The sequence below is a fragment of the Daucus carota genome, chromosome 2 (assembly GCF_001625215.2).
Source record: "Daucus carota subsp. sativus chromosome 2, DH1 v3.0, whole genome shotgun sequence".
NCBI classification, from domain to species: domain Eukaryota; kingdom Viridiplantae; phylum Streptophyta; class Magnoliopsida; order Apiales; family Apiaceae; genus Daucus; species Daucus carota.
In genome coordinates, this window is record NC_030382.2 from 18,890,249 (window position 1) to 18,915,809 (window position 25,561).

A 25,561-nucleotide genomic window follows, 5' to 3' on the forward strand; every position below is an offset into this window, starting at 1 on the left:
ATATATATACACACTTAAATATATAAATGTTTATATAAAATATAAATACATATACTATATACATATATATTTATTTAAATATATATACATATAAATATACATATACATATGTTTAAAACATATATACATATATATTATATATATTATATTTAATTAAATATACATATATACATATATACTTATATTTGTACATATACAAATATATAAGTGCACACATATATAAAATGTCACTTCCTGATATGGCTTTCTGTGGAAGCTTTGACATATGGCATTTGAGCAGTAAGCTTTGGCATAGCTGGCATTTGGCTTGACTTGGCTTTGGAACAAATGACTTGATATGACTGGATCAATTCTTCGATCGATAAATACTTTGCAAAGCTCCGTACGTGCTGACGCTTAGTGCACTGGTCTGGTTCACAAGCGACTAACACTGAAGTTGAACATTGTACCGTCTTTGTCAGCAACCATTGATCAGTCGGTTCCGGGTTAGTTTATGCTTCAGTTTGTTGATTATAAATAACCAACCAAGATATATAGAAATATCTTGCTTCAGGGGTTGCACTGAAATCTTTCGAGTACTTGGACAACATCTTCATTGCTTCCACAATCTTGAATACTTCAATCTTTATTCTTCACTGAGGCATGAACATATTAATGAACTTCTTCCAGTGAACTTATTCCTTCAAGACTGTAGATGGCTTCTTCAACCTTTGTCTTCGTATCTTCCGATTCCGGTGCAGGCGTAGTGTTATTTACTTGTCCTTGTTCTATTGTTGAGTTATCATCCCTATGTAACAGATAGGGTTGTCTTTACATTTAGACTTACATATCCAATGGCAAATAATTCAAACAACTTCTCTGTACGATCAGTCCTTGAGAAGGACAAGCTGACAGGAACCAACTTCCTTGACTGGCAAAGGAATTTGAGGATTGTCCTCAAACAAGAGCGCAAGCTCTATGTCATAGATATTCCTCGCCCTACACCTCTCGCTGAAGGATCAACCCGTGCTCAGCATACTGCTTATCAGAAGCATATCGATGATGACACGGATGTTCAATGTCTCATGTTAGCGACCATGAGTGCTGAACTTCAGAAACAACATGAGAATATGGATTCTTATGATATGATTGAGCACCTTAAGCGTATGTTTGAGGGACAGGCTCGTCAGGAGAGGTTTGATACTTTCAAATCTTTGAATGCTTGTAAGCAGGGTGAACGTGATCCGGTAGGACCGCATGTTCTGAAGATGATAGGGTATATTGATTATCTTGAAAAATTGGGTGCCCCGATTGGTCCTGAGCACCAAATTGATCTGATCTTGCAATCTCTAAACAATAACTATTCTCAGTTTGTAATGAATTACAATATGAATGAGATAAACAAGAACCCCGCCGAATTGTTGGCAATGTTGAAAACTGCTGAGACCAACATTCAGAAGGCGTCCCCTACTCCCATATTGATGGTGAATAAGGGGAAGGCCAAAGGAAAGGGTAAATGGAAAGGCAAGAAGAAGATGGGATCTAATTCTAATGCCAATCCGAAACCTGGTCCAACTAAGGCCTTGAAGCCAAAAGGTGGTGTTCAGAAGGAGGGTGATTGTCACTATTGCAAGAAACCAGGTCATTGGAAGAGGAACTGTCATGCTTATTTGGAGGATCTGAAGAAGAAGAAGGCTGCTGCCGCTTCTGATTCAGGTATTTATGTTATAGAAGTCAATTTGTCTACTTCAACATCTTGGGTATTAGATACTGGATGTGGTTCTCACATTTGTATGAATGTGCAGGAGCTACAGGGAAGTAGGACGTTGGCAAAGGGAGAAGTCGACCTACGAGTTGGCAATGGAGCAAAAGTTGCTGCTATAGCTGTAGGGACTTATCATTTATCGTTGCCCACTGGGCTTATTTTAGAACTTGAGAATTGTTTTTACGTGCCTGCAATTTGCAGAAACATTATTTCAGTTTCTTGTTTGGACAAGAAAGGTTTTGCTTTTTCAATTCAGAACAATAGTTGTTCCTTTTCTTTGAATAATGTTACCTATGGGGTTGCACGTTTATTTAACGGTTTATATGTTCTTGACTTGGATACTCCCATCTATAATGTGAATAATAAACGACTTAAAACTGATGACTCAAATAAAACATACCTCTGGCACTGTCGTTTAGGCCATATAAATGAGAAGCGCATTTCCAAGTTACATAAGGATGGATACTTGGATAAGTTTGATTTTGAATCATACGAAGCATGCGAACCATGTCTCATTGGAAAAATGACTAAAGCACCTTTCACAGGACAAGGTGAGAGGGCCACTGAGAGATTGGAACTAATACATAGTGATGTATGTGGTCCAATGCGAACTATGGCAAGAGGTGGCTTTTACTACTTCATAACATTTACTGATGATTTCAGTAGATATGGATATGTGTATCTTATGAAGAATAAATCTGATTCTTTTGAAAAGTTCAAAGAGTACAAAGCTGAAGTAGAAAAGCAAACTACCAAAAGTATTAAGACTCTACGATCAGATCGTGGAGGTGAATACTTAAGCCAAGAATTTAAGAATTTCTTAAAAGAGTGTGGTATTGTATCACAACTTACTCCTCCTGGAACACCACAATGGAATGGAGTTTTCGAGAGGAGAAATCGTACCTTGTTGGACATGGTGCGATCAATGATGAGTCATGCAGATCTTCCAATTAGTTTTTGGGGCTATGCCCTAGAGACGGCTGCCTATACACTTAACCGAGTTCCTACTAAAACGGTCCAGAACACTCCATATGAGATATGGACTGAGAAACGTCATAGCATGTCATTTATGAAAATTTGGGGATGTGAGGCGTTTGTGAAACGTCAAAATTCTGACAAGCTAGGACCTAAGTCTGATAAATGTAATTTTGTGGGATACCCAATTGAAACAAGAGGTTATTCATTCTATAATCCTTCTGAGAACAAAGTGTTTGTTGCTCGAACCGCTGTGTTCCTTGAAAAAGAGATGCTTTCTAAGAAAAACAGTGGGAGGATAATAGATCTCGATGAAGTTCGAGAACCACATGATAACATTGAACCAGAGCAGGAACCTGAGCAGGATGTACATCAAAATATTGAGAGTAATCCTGTTCCGGAAACACAGGTTGTTCGTAGATCTAGTAGGGTTCGCCATGAGCCAGAGAGATATTATGGTTTTCTCTTGACTCAAACTGGTGATGTGATGCTTATGGATAATGATGAGCCTCTAACCTACAAAGATGCTAAGAACACTCCAGATTCCAAGAGATGGCTTGATGCCATGAAATCTGAGATGGATTCCATGTATGAAAACCAAGTATGGACTTTGGTTGATTTACCCGAGGGAGTTAAACCTATTGAGTGTAAATGGGTTTTCAAAAAGAAAACCGACATGGATGGAAATGTTCAGACCTATAAGGCACGACTAGTTGCAAAAGGTTTCAGACAGATTCATGGTATTGACTATGATGAAACCTTCTCACCAGTTGCTATGGTCAAATCCATCAGGATTTTGCTTGCAATAGCTGCTTACTATGACTACGAAATCTGGCAGATGGATGTCAAAACCGCCTTCTTGAATGGAAGCCTAGAAGAGGATGTGTATATGACACAACCTGAAGGTTTTGTCGATCCGAGATTTCCCAAAATGGTTTGTAAGTTGCGACGATCTATATACGGATTAAAGCAAGCCTCAAGGAGATGGAATATTCGTTTTGATGAAACAGTCAAAGAGTTTGGCTTCATTCAAAATGAAGATGAGCCTTGTGTTTACAAGAAAGTGAGTGGGAGCCATGTGGCATTCCTAGTGCTATATGTGGATGATATATTACTAATGGGGAATGACATACCTTCTTTACAGGCTGTTAAGACTTGGTTGAGCAAAAATTTCTCGATGAAAGACTTGGGCGATGCGACCTATATATTAGGGATCAGGATCTATAGAGATAGATCAAGAAGACTAATCGGCCTAAGTCAGAGTACATACATTGATAAGGTATTGCATCGATTTGGGATGCAAGAGGCAAAAAGGGGATATGTCCCAATGTCTCACGGGATATTGATCTCGAAAGAAAACAGTCCGAAATCATTGGATGATAAGGACCGTATGAGCAAAGTTCCATATGCTTCGGCAATTGGTTCCATAATGTATGCAATGATATGTACTCGTCCTGATGTCTCATATGCCTTGAGCATGACGAGTAGATACCAGTCTAATCCAGGTGAAGGTCACTGGACGGCAGTCAAGAATATTCTTAAGTACCTAAAGAGGACTAAAGATCAATTCTTGGTATATGGAGGAGAAGAGAAACTAGTTGTAAAAGGTTACACAGATGCTAGTTTCCAAACAGACAAAGATGATTCGATCTCTCAGTCTGGCTTTGTATTTTGTCTAAATGGAGGTGCTGTTAGTTGGAAAAGTTCAAAGCAAGAGACGGTTGCCGATTCTACAATGGAGGCTGAGTATATAGCTGCTTGTGAAGCAGCCAAGGAAGCTGTTTGGATCAGGAAATTTCTTACAGGACTTGATGTGGTTCCTTCAGTATCAGATCCGATAGATTTGTACTGTGACAATAATGGAGCCATTTCACAGGCTAAGGAACCCCGATCTCATTCCCGCACTAAGCATATACTCAGACGATACCACCTACTCCGAGAGATTAACACTCGAGGGGATATACATATATGTAAAGTGCATACAGATGATAACATTGCAGATCCACTGACCAAGGCTTTGTCGCAGCAGAAGCACGAAGGTCATACTAGTTCCATGGGTATTAGATACATTAGAGATTGGCTCTAGTACAAGTGGGAGATTGTTAGTATTGGTGTCCTAGAGACAATACTATTGTGTTCTATCGTAGACATTTATGGATTATGTTATATTGATTATGGAATAAATATTTAATGTGTCTTTATTTACTGCGTAATAAATTGAAAGCATAATAAATGTCCTTGGAATATTATATGTAATTCTATATCTCTAAGTACGTGACTTAGAAATGAGATTATGAGAATAATATCAATATTCCTAAATGTCCCTAGTCGAGTATCATTGTTAAGGGACAATAATGATGCATTAAGACTAGTATGTTTGTTGACTGATGATCACATCTCATTGATCATAGGTATAGTGATGCTAAAGTCAAGAACATAAGTGCATGTATCGACACATGGCACTGGAATGACCCACCGTGAGATTTTACATGTTAATAAGTGTCATTAGAAATTCTCACTGTGATAATGATGTAATGATCCTCTGACTTGATATCATTATATTTCTATATGAGAATTAATATACTTTGGTTGCACTAAAAGTTACCTTTGACCGGGTAATGATGAAATGTACATTGGGTATATTATGAATCATATGAGAAATATGAATGATCTAGAAAGGATTTAACCCTCCTATTTTAGGAGTGATATTATTGGCCTCTTGATTGAGTGAGACTATAAAATGCATGGCCGTGCTCAAATATTGATTTGTTTAATAGTCTACTCATTGATCAAGGAAATTCGGATTAGACGATGAAGAGGATGACACAATACATGCCTTGAGTCTGATCTATAATATAAGGTTAAAGGGATTATATTACATTGTACATTATTCACAAAAGGTTTAATTGAATCACCAATTATTATTATTACTTGGGTAGCAATGATGTATTACTAGATGCCGCTCATTGTTTATAATTTTATTATTGGATATTAAAATTATTGCCAGCGTAATAATAACCTAAAGGGTCACACACTTTGAACGTTTAAAGGAGTTTTAATTTAAATTCTGAATTTAAATTAAATGATTAAGTTCAAAATAAATTATTTAATTGAGCCAGTCTTAATTAAGTAATTAGAATTTCGAATTTAATATTAAAACCAAAATCGGATTAGGTTTGGAGAAGCCCAAATATCCGATTAGGGTTTGGCCCATCTATCTCTCTTCCCTATAAATACATAATGATGTATTGTTTTAGGGTTAAGTAACATAAAATTCGTTTTATTATAAAACCCTAGCAGCTCTACATCAAGAGAGGCTAGAGAGAGAGAGAGAGGCTGCATTCGGCTAGTACCGGCTCCGGTGATCTTTGGCGATCAGACGTTCGTGTGGACTGCTTAGAGACGCGATCCTTAGACGAGGGCTGCGTGGTGATTGCTTGTTCCGGACCTCCATCTTTCGCTAACGTAAAGTTTCAACAAGGTATTATTTCGTATCTCCATGATCAGCCGTTCTTTATAGATGGATCCTCGGGTTAGGGTTTCGGATTTTTTTTTTATTTTACGTCGATTATCCGCTGTGTTTGTTGCCCCGAAACCCAACAATTCAATCAGAATGTCATACCGAACTGAATGAGCATCCTACAGCCATTAGAATGACTTTTTCAAGTCATTTCTGAGAAAGTCTGGAAACGGGGCACGGTATGACATTATTTTATAATGTCATACCGAGTCAGGTGATGCAATAAACAGTTATTTTAATATATATAAATATTAGATAATTACCCACTTAATTATATTAATTATATAAATTCATAAATTAAATTAATTCGAAGGTGAATTAATTTAATAAATAAATTATACAATCAATTTAATTATTTTGAATAGTGAGATAATTAAATAAATACTTATAATATTGTAAATCTTCATCAGCAGAGACTTCCGGCAAGATTAAACTTTGTAGATCTTTGTCTTGATTGAACGGCCACTTGTAGTTGATGCAGAATACTTAATTAGAGTAGCTGACACACAAATGTACTGTCTGGTTCATCTGTATCTAGCTGAATTAAATATTCTTTATCAAATAAACATTTGAGATGTGGCTTGTTCGTCGATTCTTTGTCTTCGTAGTTCTTCTTCATTAGTAACAATAGTATGGAATCTTCTGAATAAATAAAGTATTAAAACTTTATACCTTCTGGACTTCTGGACGTGCTACAAAAGATTATTTGTACACTGAGGCTTGAACATATTAATGAACTTCTTCCAGTGGTGTGCAGCAGCATCCTGAAATTCTTCAGACATATAATTTCAATAAATCACTTGACGTTCTTCGTACGGATTCCTTCAATAGTACTTGCTATTTACCTTGCTTTCTTATCAGAGTTGAGTTGGTACCTCTTTAATTACAAATAGGCTAAACATATGCCTTTCAATCTCCCCCTATTTGTTTGTTAACATAACATGCAAATTATCGAGAGGATAACTCAACTAACTGATAAGACAAAGGATTAAACATGAATTGTAAATAGCCAAAAGTTTCTGGTATTTCATTAAACATTCACCAGAATTCAAAAGATTACATTAGATTACAAAAGGATGTTCTTACTGAACATATATTACAAATCCCTAATGAATCTAAAGATCAACTTCTCCTTCTTCGATATCAGAAGTGTGAAGGATAGGAGTTGACGGTTCTTCCCTGGTTGGCACTTCAGATGTAGTGGATTTACCACGCTTCTTTCGTTCCTTTGCCAGAGCCAGTTGATGAAGTACTTCCAAATCCACAGGGTCTTCGCGGAAGTCTGATGGCTGAGATTTTGTAACATTTTTCATCCTTCGAAAGTACTGAGCAACATTCTTTCGAGTGCAGTAAGCAAGAATCACATCATCAGCATCAGACTTAGCTTTAGAAGCAAAGCCCTTGGTTCTTAAAAGAGTGGAGGCAAGAGCAAGTTGTTTAGCTGGATACTTTGGCAAGGCTTCTTCGTTGAGATAGACAGTGCTAAAGATCTCCTGGTGAACGAACTTAATACAGTAAGGATTCCTGACAACCTGAGGACTGTTGAATATAGCTTGTTCCAGCAGTTTGTCACGAAGGAGTTCGTTCAGGTTGGAGCTTCGCCTAACCTTGTTCCGAAGCACCCAGAGCTCAGATACAGAGAATGATTTCAGAGATTCGACAGATAGTCTGTAAGAACCATTCCTCTGTGTATAGACAATTAGCTCCCATTGCTCTAGCAAATTGTTGACCCCCACAGTCACATAATTTAATTCCAAAGCAAAGGCATGCATAAAGACATCCTCGTCAGGGTTTACCTCTCTAAGATCATAGATCAGAGATAAGAACTTGTTGTCGTCGAAAGGCTCCCTTTGAGGTCCATTAAAGATTCTTCTTGCAATGTCCCAGCTTTTTCCTTCTTTCCTCCTTATATCAAGATTCTTCTGCTTGATTGCAGCATCATAGATTTTCTGTTTCTCGATCTTGATTTGTTCTTCTGTGATCAACTTGTCCTCTAGAAGTTTTTGGAAATCACGAAGCTTACGCTTCCTAGCTTCATTTTCAGCTTTGAACTTCCGGACATTCTCCTCATGTTCTAGGTCAACAGGTTCTTCATCCTGAAACAAATAACCCTCATCAAATTTACCTTCTTCTTCTTCTGCTTGATGATAGGTAGCATCGAAGATGTCATCATCATCCATATCCTGTGGATAGTCATCATAACTATCAGAATTGAATACATTGTCGGACTGATGTAACGGTTCTTTGCCTTTAGACTTATGAGTTTCTTTGTCAGGGGCAGATCCAGAAGTGGTATTATCTTTGTTGCTTTGATTTGAGCTATTGCCTCTATCATCCCTGTCACCTTTGTCTCTATTCTCCCCCTTAGTTGAGGGATCCTCTCCAGAGGGTTGATCATCAGATTTGTTGGAGTTTCTGAGGAGTTGATCTAACTTGCTGTCGATGGTCTCAAATTTGGACATGTAAAGTTCATGATTAGACCTCATTTCAACAGCCAAGTCATGGATTTCCTCTTTAAGCTCATCCTTGTAAGAACTGGATGGCCTCTCCTCAGCTTTCTGTTGCAGGGTCACCAACTGTGCACCCTTGAGCTTCTCGTTCTCAGCAATCATTCTGGCAAGCTCAGCTCTTAGCTTTGCCATTTGTTCCTCAAACAGAGCAGGGTCAGTGTGTGCACTCACCTCACGTACACTCAAAGCTGTTTCACTAGCCTCACGTGCATGTGTATCGCTCGGTGTTTGCCTTACATCACTCTGTTCAGTTACTCTTCCTGCTGTACCTGTATATACTACCAATGTCCCCTGAGATGGGTTCAAAGGCAGTGGAGGAACAAATTGTCCTCCGAACGCCTGTGAGGGCAGATTAACTTGCACGCTGCCAAGTTCCGCCTGATCAGAAAAGAAAGGGTGATCAGCAAAGTTTTCATATATAATACATTGATTTTGAAAATCTGTGCACTCAGTAAACATAGTAACCTGTGTATCTGTTTGGGTTGGCACTAGCGTGAGTGCTAGCGCAGTGCTTGACTCTGTACAAGTTACCGCGGCTGGACGGTCAATTTCAATGGCCACATCCTGTAGAGAGAATGGGTCCAGAGACTGTTTATCTGCCATTTCAAAATCTGAGCCTTGTTGGGAAGGCACAGATGAGGCTACAGTTGTCTCCAAGGCTTCCACCCTTTGCTTCTTTGAGGGAGACAGAGCTGTGGGTTTACTCATTAAACTACTCGAACTCCGTTTCCTCGCAACTTTACGAACAGGTTGCATAGAAGTGTTGATTGATGTGTTTGGAGAAACGAGAGTTTGTTGAATTGAATCGTCAGCTAGGTTATGAACCTGTGTGTTGTCAGGTTCATTGCTGGTAGGCTGGAAAACAAAATCAAGGTCACAAACAAGATCACAACCATAATCTGACGTATCAACATTAAAATTAGATGATAAGTTAGAAAGTACCTGAGCTACCTATAGGTCCTGACGGAAGGACTGCAGCTCTGGGTTGATAGGAGAGTCAGAGGGAAGGGGTTGTGAGGTAGATTGTGTTTGTGGGATGATTTGGGATTGTGTTTGGTGTGGGAGAGGTTCAGATGAAGATGGTTGATGCTCGAAGAGATCATAATCCAAAGTTTGATCTTCAAATGAAGGGTTAGATTGTTCTTGTTGATGGATAGGGGAGTGATATGATGATTGGTTGGATGAATGGTGTGAAGATTGTGCTTCTTGGGATTGTTGAGGTGAATGCTGCTGTTGTTGTTGTTGTAGAAGTTGTTGTTGATGTTGAAGTTGGTGTTGATGGTGTTGTGTAGGTTGTTGAGTCTGCAGGGGTTGAGGTTCTTGAGGTTGCTGCTGCTGTTGTTGTTGTTGCTGAGGTTGAGGTGGAGGAGCCACTTGAAGTTGATACGGTTGAAGAGGAGCATTGAACATTTGTAGCATGTAAGGAGTAGTGACAAGGGGAATAGCTGCAAATTTGTTCTTGTTATCCAACTGAGTCATAAGTTTGGTGCAGACACGAGGAACTTGTGCCACAGGAGAGTTGGAGTAGTGTTCCTTCTCAGCGTCAGTCATCTTATCATTTAGAAACAACATGATAAAGCGAGGATAGAAACAGGAAACCTTTGCGTTCTGTTCAACAGATCTGTTCCTAAGAGGTCCCAACTTGGAAAGAATGGCTTGAAGAATAAGCTTTCCAAAGTTAATCCGACGATTATAAACAATGCTGAACCCAATCTTCTGAAGCAATGAGGTTATTACATTAAAGTTCTTACGAGTGGTCGGAGCAAACACTTTAGCCAAAGTGTCGAAGAAAAGATCCCACTCAGGCTTCAGATTGCCTTTCAACATTCTAGGCAAATTGATCTCTCCCTGATATAAGATTGTCTCGAAGAAATTGGAGAGTTCAGCTTCGGTAGGGAGTTCAGCAAAATTCTCCCTTGGAAACCCCAAAATCCTATTCACATCATCAGTGCTGATAGTAATCGTACGTCTTCCGTGTATATCTCCAGAAACCCGATGATTATCCAACAAAGTAGTATTCAGGGCTGTCGAGTAGAAGTCCTGAATTGGCTGTATCTGGAGGTCTGCATGAGCTGTAATAGCAGTGCTGACGAGCGACTGACTATTCAGAAAACGGACCCACGGTCTAAAACGAGCCAAACTGGCCTCGGGGTCGAAAAATCCATTCAAATTAGTCTCCTCAATTACAAAGCGACCGGCCATTTTTAGAATTAAAAATTGAATTAAGTGAGAATTTTTCAAATAAAATAAAAATTTTCAAATTTCTCACAAATTTCAATTAATAATTAAATATCAATTAATTAATTAATTAATAATTCGATTTATATGAGTAAAATCGAATTAAAACTTAATTAATCTGAAAATGACTAAGCAAGGTCCCCAAACAATGTCTTAAGCTTCAATATCTTCAAAAATCCCCAAATTAGTTCCACAAACCCTAAAACTCAAAGTCAAAGAATAGGGTTTCAAAACTATTGAATCAAAATCACCACAGACTGATTTATACAGTGAATCCACAGCCAACTGGACACAAACTCGGCAAAAACTCGCTCAAAATCGTTCGGAATCGTTGTGAATCGGTTGTAACTCGGCGAAGTTCGAATTTTAAAAACAAAATCGGCAGCACTTCGACTGATTTTGTGATTAAATCAAGTAACTAGCAAGCTTTTTAGGCTTGAAATAAGTAACCAGCAAGTTGTTTGAAGCAAAAACTTGAAAAACTCGAATGAAATAACAATGGCAGTCGTGTGTGTACAGGTGTGATGAAGAAGATGAAATGAGAGTAAGGTATGACTTACATAAGTAAAGTCATATGGGTTTGGTAAAGTCGGTATGACTTTCTAAGGAAATGTCATACCGAGTTCCCTAGAATGACATTCTGGGATGTTCGGTATGGCATTCCTAGAAAAGTCATACCGCATAAATCTGGTATGGCATTCTAATTCGGCATGACATTATCAGAATGTCATACCGATTTGAAGAGGTGTGTAGAGAAAGCTACAGCCGGTATGACTTTCTTTGGAAAAGTCATACCGAGCTATTAAAACAGAATTTTAATAAAACAAAATAGAATATTATGATTTTTGATTATTTAAAAGCAATAAAACCTTTTGCACATTTAATCAAAAATCTAATACACATAATATATAATATATTACACATATATTTTGTAAAATTCAACTTTAATTAAATATAAATACTTATGAATTTAACTTTAGTTCATTAAAATGAATTAACTTAAAAACAAATATTTATGCTTAATTAATTTTGAAAAATACAAAATAAATACATATAATTATCTAAATGCATGGAGAATATTACAGGGGAGAGTGTAGCACTTAGAAAATTATAGAGACAGATATGAACATGCATAATTACACATAAAATTATCAGATAATTTACAAACAATTATATAAAATCAAATAAAATAGATATAATTACACAGAAAATTAAAAAAAATATATAATAATATATAAAATACATATAAGCTATATACAAAGAGAATCATGGCATATTTAACATCCCTAGCTCACAAACCAACTTAGAGAAAGTGGATTCATCAAGTGGTTTAGTGAAGATGTCTGCAATCTGATCAGCTGTGGGTACGAAATGTAACACCACAGTACCATTCATGACATGTTCTCGAATGAAATGATACCTGATATCTATGTGCTTGGTTCTGGAGTGTTGCACTGGATTGTTTGAAATGGCTATGGCACTGGTGTTGTCACAAAATATTGGAATTTTGTCGATAGAAATACCATAATCATTTAATTGGTTTCTGATCCAGAGAATCTGAGCACAGCAACTGCCAGCAGCTATGTACTCAGCTTCAGCAGTAGAAGTGGACACTGAGTGTTGCTTCTTGCTGTACCAGGAAACCAATCGACGTCCTAGAAATTGACAACTTCCAGACGTACTCTTTCTGTCAATCCTGCAACCTGCATAATCAGAATCTGTATAGCCGGTTAAGTCAAAACCAGTATTCTTAGGGTACCAAATACCTAAACCAGGTGTACCCTTAAGATATCTAAAGATTCTTTTGACGGCTATAAGATGTGATTCCTTAGGATCAGCCTGAAACCTAGCACATAAACATGTTGCAAACATGATATCTGGTCTACTTGCAGTAAGATAAAGTAAAGAGCCAATCATACCTCGATAGCTTGTGATATCAACTTTCTTACCAGATTTATCTTGGTCAAGCTTTGTGGCAGTGGCCATGGGTGTCTTTGCCGGGGAAGAGTCTTCTAAATTGTACTTTCGAAGAAGATCTCTGACATACTTGGATTGGCAAATGAATATTCCATCTTCCTTTTGGCTTACTTGAAGACCAAGGAAGTAGGACAGCTCACCCATCATACTCATCTCATAGTTACTCTGCATCAACTTAGCAAATCTCTTGCACAAGTTATCGTTAGTAGAACCAAATATAATATCATCAACATATATTTGAACAAATATCATATCATTATCATGCAATTTGTAAAAGAGAGTTTTGTCTATGACACCTCTAGTAAATTTATTTTCAATTAAAAATTCAGAGAGGGTGTCATACCATGTCCTTGGTGATTGCTTAAGCCCATAGACAGCTTTGAATAGGAAGTACACAAAATCAGCAAACTCTGGATTTTCAAAGCCAGGGGGCTGTTCCAGATATACTTCTTCTTCTAGCTTTCCATTCAGAAATGCACTTTTCACATCCATCTGATAAACCTTGAAGTTGGAGTGTGCAGCAAATGCAAGAAATATTCTGATGGCTTCAAGACGAGCAACTGGAGCATAGGTTTCATCGTAGTCAATTCCTTCTTCCTGAGAATAACCCTTTGCAACCAGTCTGGCTTTGTTTCTTACAACAATGCCATCACCATCTAACTTGTTACGGAAGACCCATCTAGATCCAATTGTAGACTTTCCTTTTGGTCTTGGAACCAGGGCCCAGACTTCTTGTCTCTCAAATTGATTGAGTTCTTCTTGCATGGCACAATCAGGATCAGCAAGTGCTTCATCTATTTTCTTTGGTTCTAATTGTGAAAGAAAACCAGAGAATAGACATTCATTTGTCGTAGCACTTCTAGTCCTTACACCAACATCAGGATCACCAATAATCAGATCAAAGGGATGATCTCTGCTCCAAATCCTTTCCCTTGGAAGTTGTGTCCTTGATGATTCAGCAGTATTATCATTAGGCTGATGTGTATGACTAGTTGATCCACCAGCTCCCCCTGAGTTGTTGCCAGGTTGACTTGATGATCCACCACTGGCACTAGTGGAATCTCCAGTGTTTCCACCATTTCCTCCACCATTGCCTGGATCATTATCATTGTTGTCATCACCTGTTACAACCTCAGGTGGTACGTCATCATCTGAATCAGAATCTGGATAGTTGTCAAACTTCAGAGATTCAGATGGATCAGCAGATTGTAAACTTGGTAGTTTAGTGTCATCAAATGTTACATTGACACTAACTTTTACTGACAGAGTATCAATTACAAAAACTCTATAAGCATTATTTGTATAACCAACAAAAATTGCTTCAGATGCCTTTGGCTCAAACTTGTTCAAGTTCTCTTCACCATCCTTGAGAACATAACACTTGGCACCAAATACATGAAGATGTTTGACATAAGGTTTCTTGTTGTTATACAGATGAAATGGAGTTTTCATATGATCCTTGTTGATCAAAGTTCTATTCTGGGTATAGCAGGCAGTAGACACAGCTTCAGCCCAAAAGTACAGAGGAAGCTTTGATTCAGCAATCATAGTTCTTGCAGCTTCAATCAGTGTACGATTCTTTCTTTCGACGACTCCATTCTGCTGAGGAGTCCTTGGTGCTGAATACTGCCTTCTAATTCCCTTTTCAGAGTAGAAGTTGATTAGAGTATGATTCTTGAATTCTGTGCCATTGTCTGACCTTACAGCTTTGACTGGCACACCTTTATCCAATTCAACTAACTTTATATGATCAATCACTGTCAACGGGGTTTCATCCTTAGAAGCCAGGAAGTAAACCCAAGTAAATTTTGAGAAATCATCCACAATAACCAAGGCATATCTTCCTCCATTAATGGATGCAACATTCACAGGGCCAAACAAATCCATATGCAACAAATGAAGTGGATCTGTAATGGTATTGATGGTTTTGCCTTTGTGAGATGCTCTCTTCGCTTTTCCTTTCTGACAAGCTTCACAAAGATCATCAGTTGAGAATTCCAGGGAAGGCAAACCTCTCACTAGATATCTCTTGACTAGAGAGTTCATGGTTTTGAAGTTAAGGTGTGAGAGCTTCTTATGCCATAACCAACTATCTTCAGCAGACGCTTTGGCGTAGAAACAGTGAACTTCGTTTCCTGGTCCTGAAGACAAATCAGCTACGAATATATTGCCTTTCCTTATGCCACATAGTGAAGGACGCTTATCCTTGATATGTTTAATGATACATATCTCCTTTTCAAAATGAACATAATATCCTTTGTCACAGAATTGACTGACACTTAGGAGATTATGTTGAAGTCCTTCAACTATTGCAATATCTTCTATGATAATCCTTCCAATTTTGTACTTGCCATATCCCACAGTACGACCTTTGCTATTATCAGCAAAACTGACTGTAGGGCCAGCTCCTTCTCTTATGTCTTCCAGCAGGGATTTATTGCCAGTCATGTGCATTGACGCTCCACTGTCAAGCACCCAGGTAACACGAACAATTCCACTGGCACCCTGCAAAAGACGACTTGATTAAACATTCTTTGGGACCCACACTTGATTGGGTCCAGCATACTTAAAAAACTGATTTCTATCAGGTAATACAACAGAGCCTCTTGGACTGATACTTGGTTCTGATTTGACTGAACTTACATTCTTAACAACAGCCTTAAAAACCTTGGTTTTAGGCTTTGAAACATAAGTCTCCTTCTTGACACAAGGAGGACTAGCAGTCTTTGATCTAGCATGCTTATTGTTTGTGTGTTGTCTAGGAGATGTGTTTTCATTTTTAGCATGCAAATTTCTAAAATAAGCAGACATCATATTGAAAGCACAAGTCATGCAATTATCAACACCACAACATTTATGGCATGCATCAAAAGCAGGAACAATAGGAGTATCAGTCATATTAGTAGGAACATCAATAGATTCTACTCTAACCTTGTTATCAGATTTAAAGTTCTCAGTAGAATGACATCTATTGTTCTTGTTCTTACTATTCACAAAATTATTAGGCTTGTTGAATTTAGTTCTCTCAGAGTTGACACCTAAACCAGCTTTAGGCAATCTAACAGTGCCTTTCACTTTGATTGGTTTCAGTGATGTCAGGATCTCATCTCTCTTCTCATTACTCTCTTTCAATTCAAGGTCTTCCTGTTTGAGTTCATATCTAATGACAACAGGAGTCTCTAAAAGCGGTTCAGCTTCTGAGGTTTTAAACAAAGGTTTAAGGGAATCTTTCAAAACAAAAGGAATCCCTCTTTCCTCAGCACTCTTCTTAAAAGGAGTAATGTTACTAGCCTTACCTACGGATTTGTTATAGTCAAAACCTATTCCAACAGTTCTCTTGATCTCTTGTTTATCATTAAGTTCTTTGACTATAGTGGAGGCATCCTTAAAGGCTTTACACTTAACTTTCTCTTCGTCTAGCTGAAGTCTTAAAGCAATCTCACCTTTCTCTAGAACTTTGACTTTAGCACATTGTAATCCTAAATCCATAGTCAATTGTTCTATTTTAGGTTTTAATACTTTCATCTCATTTATCTTATAAGCATGAATTTCTAAGACTAAAGTATCAATTTTAAGATTGGCAGCTTTCATCTTTTTAATAGCATCATCTCTTTCAAGTCCTAATTGCATAAACAGTTTAGGGCATGTAGGATCTACCTGAAAGCTTCCAGCAGGAGGAGGTGAAGATGATCCAGCATTAGCCATGAGAGCAACATTCCCAATCTGCTCTTCTTCATCACTATCTGTATCATCCCAGCTTTTCCCTTCTGCTAGATATGATTTGCTCTTGAAGCTTTGACCTCCAGAAGTACCATGATGCTTTCTTACTAAGGCATCATACTTCTGCTTCAGCTCATCATACGAATCCTTTCTCTTTCCTTGAACCTTGGGCTGCTTGCACTCAGTTGCAAAGTGTCCAGGTTCACCACAGTTGAAACATTTAAATTTAGTTCTGTCCACCATCCCAGTCTTGTATCCTCCTTTGCTTGTTGAAGATGAATAGCCTCCCTTCTGAAACTTACTAACAGTAGGTTTGTATTTATAGGAAGGGTTCTTCCGGAATCTCATGTTTCCAAACTTCTTGGCAAACAGGGATAGAGATTGATCTTCTAACTGTTCAAGCTCTTCCATTGTATAGAACTCTTCGTCACCACTGGAAGAAGTAGTCTGACCCATCTCAGGTACAACAAATTCCTGAGTAGTCTTAGAAGGAACAACAACATCCTTCTTCTTTTCTTCCAGTACAGGTGACTCAACAACTAGAGCTCTCGAATGGTTCTGTGTTTTACCCCAGCCATATCTCTGTTTACTCTGAACTTGCTCCAGTTCATAAGTTTTCAAAACTCCGTAGAGTCTTTCCAGAGAAATCTCATTCAGATCTCTGCTTTCCCTGATGGCAGTGATTCTGTGTTCCAGATGTTCGGGATGGGTTAAGAGAAACTTCATGTTGACCTCTTTCTTGTCGTAGAATTTCCCATTCAGATTTAAATTATTTATCAAATTATTAAGTCTGATAAATACTTCTGAAATCCCTTCACCGGGATGGGAACCAAACTGTTCATACTGAGCCATCAGTATCTCTTTCTTGTTTTCCCTAACTTCTTCTGAGCCTTCATTGATAATCTCTAACGTATCCCAGATTTGCTTGGCGTTCGTACAATTTACAACAGCATTGTACATCACTGGATCTAGAGATTCAACCAAAATTAGTTGAAGAGCATCATCTAAATTCATCTGTTCACTCTCTTCATCTGTGTACTCAGAAAGTTCTTTCGGAATGATCTGATGAGGTATTAACACACCATCCTCTTCGTGTGCTAATATGACATTCATCGGAGTAGTGACACCTTTGTCCAAAATCCCGATGTATTTTCTGTTCGCGGTGCGGAGGAATAGGAACATGTGCCTCTTCCATAGGCCAAAGTGTTCCTTGCTGAACGGTGGGATTTTAATGCTACTGATCTTTTGTGTACTCATGTTTAAGGATTTGAAGTGAATAGTGTTTGGATGAGATTTGGATTTTTGAAAGAAAAATATTTTAAATCAAAATTAATTCGAATAAAAAATATTTGGACGTTACAGAGTGTGTATAGGATCTGATACGGAAAAATGGTATCAACCGCTCTGATGCCAATTGTTAGGTCCTGAAACGATTGTAGAAGGGGGGGGGGGTTGAATACAATCGTCACTAAAAATCGCGGCGGAATAATCTGATTTGAATTAAACTGTTAATCAGATTTTAATTAATTAATTAATATAACAATGTTTTAAGTCGTTATATAATTAATAAGGTTCGTTTTAATGTCCACTAAAGTTCGTAGAATAAATTCGACAGGATGTATTCTAGTTTAGTGATTAAAACAACCGAGTGATCAAAGCACAGAAAACTGTGGATATAACAATTGCAAGTTACAAACAACTTGAAAGCTTTTACAATGCCTGAACACTTGAGAAATGAAGAAGTGAAGCCATATTTATAGGCAAACCACTTAGATCTAGGTATGACATAGAATGGAATGACTTTCTAGCTTAGGAATGACATTTCAAAGGAAGATATGACATTGTTACACAAAGCCATGCCCTAAAACAAGAAAGGAATGACATAAATAAGTAATGTCATACTGCATAGGCACGGTATGACTTTTTCAGACTTGGCCACTAAGTCATTCGGTATGACATAGAACTCAAAAGCCATTCTGATCACTTCGGTATGACATTTTTAAGTCATTATAACTCAAGTCATACACACAAACCACAATCCCTGGAATCAGGACACGGTATGACATTATTATGTCATACCAGTGTACACCATATGCAAGCAAACGGTATGACATTCAATCAGAATGTCATACCGAACTGAATGAGCATCCTACAACCATTAGAATGACTTTTTCAAGTCATTTCTGAGAAAGTCTGGAAACGGGGCACGGTATGACATTATTTTATAATGTCATACCGAGTCAGGTGATGCAATAAACAGCTATTTTAATATATATAAATATTAGATAATTACCCACTTAATTATATTAATTATATAAATTCATAAATTAAATTAATTCGAAGGTGAATTAATTTAATAAATAAATTATACAATCAATTCAATTATTTTGAATAGTGAGATAATTAAATAAATACTTATAATATTGTAAATCCTCATCAGCAGAGACTTCCGGCAAGATTAAACTTTGTAGATCTTTGTCTTGATTGAACGGCCACTTGTAGTTGATGCAGAATACTTAATTAGAGTAGCTGACACACAAATGTACTGTCTGGTTCATCTGTATCTAGCTGAATTAAATATTCTTTATCAAATAAACATTTGAGATGTGGCTTGTTCGTCGATTCTTTGTCTTCGTAGTTCTTCTTCATTAGTAACAATAGTATGGAATCTTCTGAATAAATAAAGTATTAAAACTTTATACCTTCTGGACTTCTGGACGTGCTACAAAAGATTATTTGTACACTGAGGCTTGAACATATTAATGAACTTCTTCCAGTGGTGTGCAGCAGCATCCTGAAATTCTTCAAACATATAATTTCAATAAATCACTTGACGTTCTTCGTACGGATTCCTTCAATAGTACTTGCTATTTACCTTGCTTTCTTATCAGAGTTGAGTTGGTACCTCTTTAATTACAAATAGGCTAAACATATGCCTTTCATATTTGCACTACCTTTCCTAATTCCGTAAATTAATTATTTAATTCGGCTCCCATATTAATTGCTTATAAATTCCCCATGTTTAAGATATCGCATGTCCATTAATTAAATTAATTTCTGACAATTAATTTAATCAATATCTTTTATCCTTGATCATCCACTCAACCTTATAATTATGCAAGAACAAATCTGCCTGCAGGACTAAAGCATAATTATCTTTATGAGCTTTCAAGAGGACATCATCACCCGAATATATTTTTCAGACACGGTTTCCTTTTATAGTCAATATCCCACTCTGTATATAATGTAATTGCCCAATACATATGTGACGCCCCCAGATCCGCATCCCGCAAATCTGGTCCGTCACTAAATATCTGGCTCAAAACAACACTTGCATTACATTTTAATATTATACAAACCAACTCTTGCCCCACAAGTCCAGGGTCAATCGTTTACAACACTACTACCAAGTCTAACTTTATTACATAATAGCAAGTCTGATCACAGACTATTATAATAACTATAGTTGGCATCACCAAGCAGCGTTGCCTAGCAGCTTCAGCTCATGTGATGTGCCTTCTCTTTTTCCTTCCCAAAACCCGTTTCCGGGCGGTTCTCTTGAGTTGTGCCATACTCACTCTTTACTGCTCGAAAGGAATAAAGTAGATGCAAGAATGAGCAACTAATTGCTCAGCAAGTCCACATAGCACAAACCAACAATTAACAAGATATGCGAATAAAGCATAGAAGATAATTCAAGTCAAAGTAACAAAACAGTTACCATCAAATGAAAAAACAAATTTTAAGTAAAGAAAACGCTGGTCTTCCACCTCTCGGTAACACTACATGGCTCGATCAGTACCATTTCGTGAATACCGTTCTCCTGTGTAGTCCTAGTGGTCTGATCGTAACCACTGAAGACACACCAACACTCTCTTTGCTAGCATCAGGGTTTAACACTGGAACCCCACTATCTGCCTTACCAGATAGTAAATTTCAACTCCACCACGAATTTAATAAATTCGTGTTGACCAGCTTGAACAGATTCCTCCGAATACAAGAAAATTTTCCAAACAAACACTTTTCAATCATCACTACTCATCTCTGTCAAAGAAGTGCGAACAATGCACCCTTTTTTCATAACAAAGATTGCCTGAAGGTCGAAGTGAAAGATAATTAAAAGAACTAGATTCCAAAGGATAAGATGATCTCCAAAAGGAGTAAATTGAGATCATCGCTGCAATGTATTCACGTCAAATTTTGAAGATTCAAAATATTATAGTTATTAGGATCGACTCATTCCCGAACAATGGGAGAGCTCGAATTATAGAAAGTAATAGCTTTAAAGCCTTCAAATGAAACTTAGATATCTTCTCTATTCACAATGGTACGAAATTTAATATATTCCCAATCAACACTTTCCACAAAATTAAATATACACGAAAACTTCACGTCAAAGAGAGGGATAGTGAACTTGCCTGACTTCCTTCGCAAAGTAACTGTGAATTTAAATCAGATAATTGAGCTTCGCCCTTTTCCAGATAGAAAACATTCTATGCCACAAAATGATAATATTTAGTAATATATATTTTAAAATAATATTCTCGAGTAATTTATTAAGATCTCACTAATATCTATTACATTCTTTCTTTGATATCTCTCCATATTAATGAGGTAAAACCTTTTAGCTTCTTGAATAGTCTCTTTTATCACCTGTACTTGAATACTTTAGAAAATGACTGTTATAAATATTCTACCCAACTTAAGTTAAATAATTATTCATCTCTCTTTTTATGATTTAATATTCCACCAAAATCTGTTATTGTCAAATTAAGTCATAAACTCTATTAACCCATCCCATGCTATATAATGTTTAATCACTCAAATCTCTCTTTCTCTAATTTAATCATTTATTAAATCAACCATTATTAGCTAAATTTAATTCTCGAGTTTATCAATTAAATCCCGAAATTTATCAACTTTATATTAAAATTTATTTCTATATAATTCACTATTTTCAACATTAATCTCATTCTCCTCATTTATCATTCTAATCTTACTTAAATTAACATTACAAGTCACTACTTCTATATTTTATCCCCGACAACTATCCAAATAAATATTTGTCCACTTGATATAAGATCAGGTTTTCTCTAATTTTGTCCACTTATTAATCGGCTAATGATATTCACCAATTTATTTAAACAATAACCCAAATTATTAAATTATCTCATAATTTTAATCTCATTTAAATATATCACTCAACTCGATTATTTTTAACTAAATCAATTCTTTAGTCTTCAACACTTATCAAATAATTTTTAGCTTTTATATTTTTAAATCCCACTCACAACTTTTCACTAAATATTATTACTCTAAACCCAGCACCACCCCCTTCTTTCCTTTCTGACCTCCCTCAAAACTCCAGCCGAATCACTCCTATTCAATCCTATTATCACCATTAAATCAACAACCATAAATCAATCAAACCAATAATTAAACAAAACCCCAAATTTTTGGCATATAAGAGTCCTGGCCATGACCTTACATGTTTCACAGAATAACTAATAACTTATACTGACTTTTATCTCCGAGCAGTGTAGTTATATTAAGAATAAATATAGAAATAGGTCCACAGTTACTATTACTAAAGGAAGGAGAAAGAAGTACCTTAATTAGTGAGTTTATATGGCTGCCTTTCAAGTACTCGGTAAAACTCCTGCTTCACTTCACTTTTTTTTTTTTGGTTTTTTCTAAAAATGAAACTACCAAACCTCTCCTGCTTTTATAGTAAATTTTAATCCCAATTATCTACTAATACTACTTGATTAGCTCCTAATTATCATTTATTAAAATAAATTTTTACTTGGTCCCCAAGAAAACTTGGGCACCACGTTTAATATAAATATATATTATTAATTATTTAATTACCTGCGCGCAAACCAACGTATCGCTACGGTTTAAATTGTTTCGTTTTATTTTACAAATATTTCAGTCCCGGATCATTTAACAATCCCTTATTAAAATATTATTCGAGATTAAAAATACTAGAATAATTAATTAAATAATTATTCTAATATTTCTCTAAATATCTTGAATTTTAATAATTATAACAAAATGTTTATTCTAGCTAACCCGTAATATTTATAATCTCTGGGTCTCAACAAAACTATACGTCCACCAACTAATTTACATAACCGGAATTTAAAATGCTAGCCAATATAATCTAGACTCGTAGTATCCTTAATTATTTTACGTACCAATATTTTATTGACAATAAATTCATAATTATTCCAATAATAACCTTAACCGTATAAAATAATTAAATTCTTTACGTACTTGAAATTTCGCGGTTGTTACATCCTTCCCCCCTTTAAAGGATTCCGACCTCGGAATCAGATTTGATGCTGAAACAACTCTGGATACTTCTCTTTCATTGCTTCTTCCAGTTCCCACGTGACTTCTTCTACAGCTTGATTTCGCCAAATTACTTTTACCAATTTCACTTACTTATTTCTTAATTCTTGTAATTTTGAATCCACAACCTTTACTGGCTTCCCTTCATATGTTAAATCAGACTAGAGGTTTATTGGCTCATAATTTAGAACATGCCGATCATTGGTCTTGTAAGCTTTCAAAAGAGATACATGAAATGCATCATGAATATGTTGTAGATATGGAGGTACAACTAGTTGATAGGACACTGCTCCAACTTTTCTTAAAATCTCAAATGGTCCGATATATCTATGATTCAAATTGTTTCTCTTTCCGAACCTGACTATTCCTTTTCAAGGTGATACTTTCAAAAGTACTTTCTCTCCTACATCAAACGCATTCTCTTTTCGTTGTAAATCTGCATACTTCTTTTGTCTATCTGGAGCTGCAACTAATCTCTTTCGTATCTTTTTAATTGATTGTTTGATATGTTGAACCATGTTGAACTAACTCTAATCCTATAATCTTTTTCTCTCCCACTTCATCCCAACAAAGAGGTGATCTACACTTCCTACCCTATAATGCCTTATAAAGTGCCGTTCCAATACTAGAATGATTTATGAGCAAACTCAACTAAGGGTAAATGATCATCCCAACTTCCTTTAAAATTCAAAGAATAAGCTCTTAACATATTTTCGATGGCTTGAATCATTCTTTCACTCTATCCATCAGTCTAAAGGTGATACTCAGTACTCAGGTTAAGCTTAGTTCCAAAATATTCCTGAAACGCTTGCCAAAATTTCGATGTGAATCTCGCATATCTGTATGAAACAATTGACACTAACACTTCACGCTTAGAAACAACTTCATCCATATGTATCTTTACTAATATCTCAAGGGTATATTTCTCATTAATAGGAATAAAATGTGCAAATTCTGTCAATCTATCTACACTTACACAAATAGCATTATGATTGGCTTGGGTTCTCGGTAGGCCTACTATGAAGTTCATTGAGACGTGTACCCATTTCCATTATGGGATTTCTAATGGTTGCAATAATCTACTAAGTCTTTGGTGTTCAGCTTTAACTTTTTTTTTTTTTGAAAGTCAAACATTTACTCAACGATCTCTCTTTACATATTAGGCCATCAATAATTTCTCTTCAAATCTTGGTACATCATAGTGCTTCCTGGGTGTATAGATTACCCTGATTCATGAGCTTTACTCACAATATCTCGTTTAAGATCTATCATGTTGGGAATCCAAATTCTATTAGCAAATCTCCTAACTCCTTTTTCATCTTTAACACTCAAGTATTCATCGCTTGTCACTTCCGAATGTCTCTCTTTAGTCATTAGTTCTTGACTTTTTTTTTTTTTTGATTCTTTCTAGTAACTCTGGTGGTACTAACATCTCATAAATCCTTCCCTCCTTATGCTCTGAATTCTTAATTTCAAATACTAGCTTTTCCATCTTCTTAATCTATTCCCCTAATAAAAGTATCACATTGACTTTTTTTCTTTCCAACTTAACGCATCAGCAACTACATTTTTTTTGTACAATCATAGTCATTCATTAATTCTAACCATCTCCTTTATCTCATATTCATCTCCTTTTTGGTAAATAAGTATTTTAGACTCTTACGATCCGTGATTATCTCACATTTCTCACCATACAAGTAATTCGTCATCAAATCTTTAAAGCAAACACTATAGCAGCTAATTCTAGGTCATGGGTAGGATATCTCAATTTGATGTCCTTAAGTTGCCTAGAAGCACATGTTATCACTTTTTCATGTTGTCCAGACGTGTCACTATAGATCACAAAATTTCATATCTCGTTAGGTAGGGTCGGCATAGGAGCCGTTGTTAGTCGCTTCTTTTATTCCGGAAAACTCTCCCCGCACTTAGGGGTCCATTCAAAATTCTCTTCTTTTCTAGTCAACTTGGTCAAAAGAATCGCAATCTTATAGAAATCTTTTACAATATTCTATAATATCCTGCTAAACCAAGAAAACTTCTCACTTTGGTTGGGCTTCTTAGTCTTTCCCAATTTGATATTGCCTCAATCTTCTCGGGTCTATCATTATTCCTTCCTTGGAAAATATATGCCCTTAAAAATTGTACTTGCTCTATCAAAATTTCAAATTTTGAAAATTTCGCATATAGCTATTCTTTCCTCAGAATTTCCATGGTATCCTAAGATACTTATCATGTTATTCTTTCGTCTGAGAATAAATCAAAATATCATTGATAATGAACTTATTCAAATATTTCTTAAATACTCTATTCATAAAATCCATAAATGTTGCAGGTGCATTAGTCACTCCAAAAAGGCATCACCAAGAACTCATAATGTCCATATTGGGTTCTAAAGGATGTCTTAGGTACATTCTCAAACCTGATTCTTTAACTGATGGTATCCAGATCTCAAGTTTATCTTAAAAAAATAAGATGCTTCCTTCAATTGATCAAACAAACCATCCATCTTAGGTGGAGGAT

At 36.4% G+C, this 25,561-nt stretch overlaps 1 protein-coding gene across 1 annotated transcript; it reads left to right on the forward strand.

The window, feature by feature from the left end:
- The first annotated feature begins 833 nt into the window (after positions 1-833).
- Positions 834-25,504, forward strand: LOC135150422 (uncharacterized). The gene is made up of 2 exons (XM_064086713.1): positions 834-1,686; positions 25,374-25,504. The coding sequence occupies exons 1-2, from the start codon at positions 834-836 to the stop codon at positions 25,502-25,504; spliced, it is 984 nt and encodes a 327-aa protein (XP_063942783.1).
- Positions 25,505-25,561: the final 57 nt, after the last annotated feature.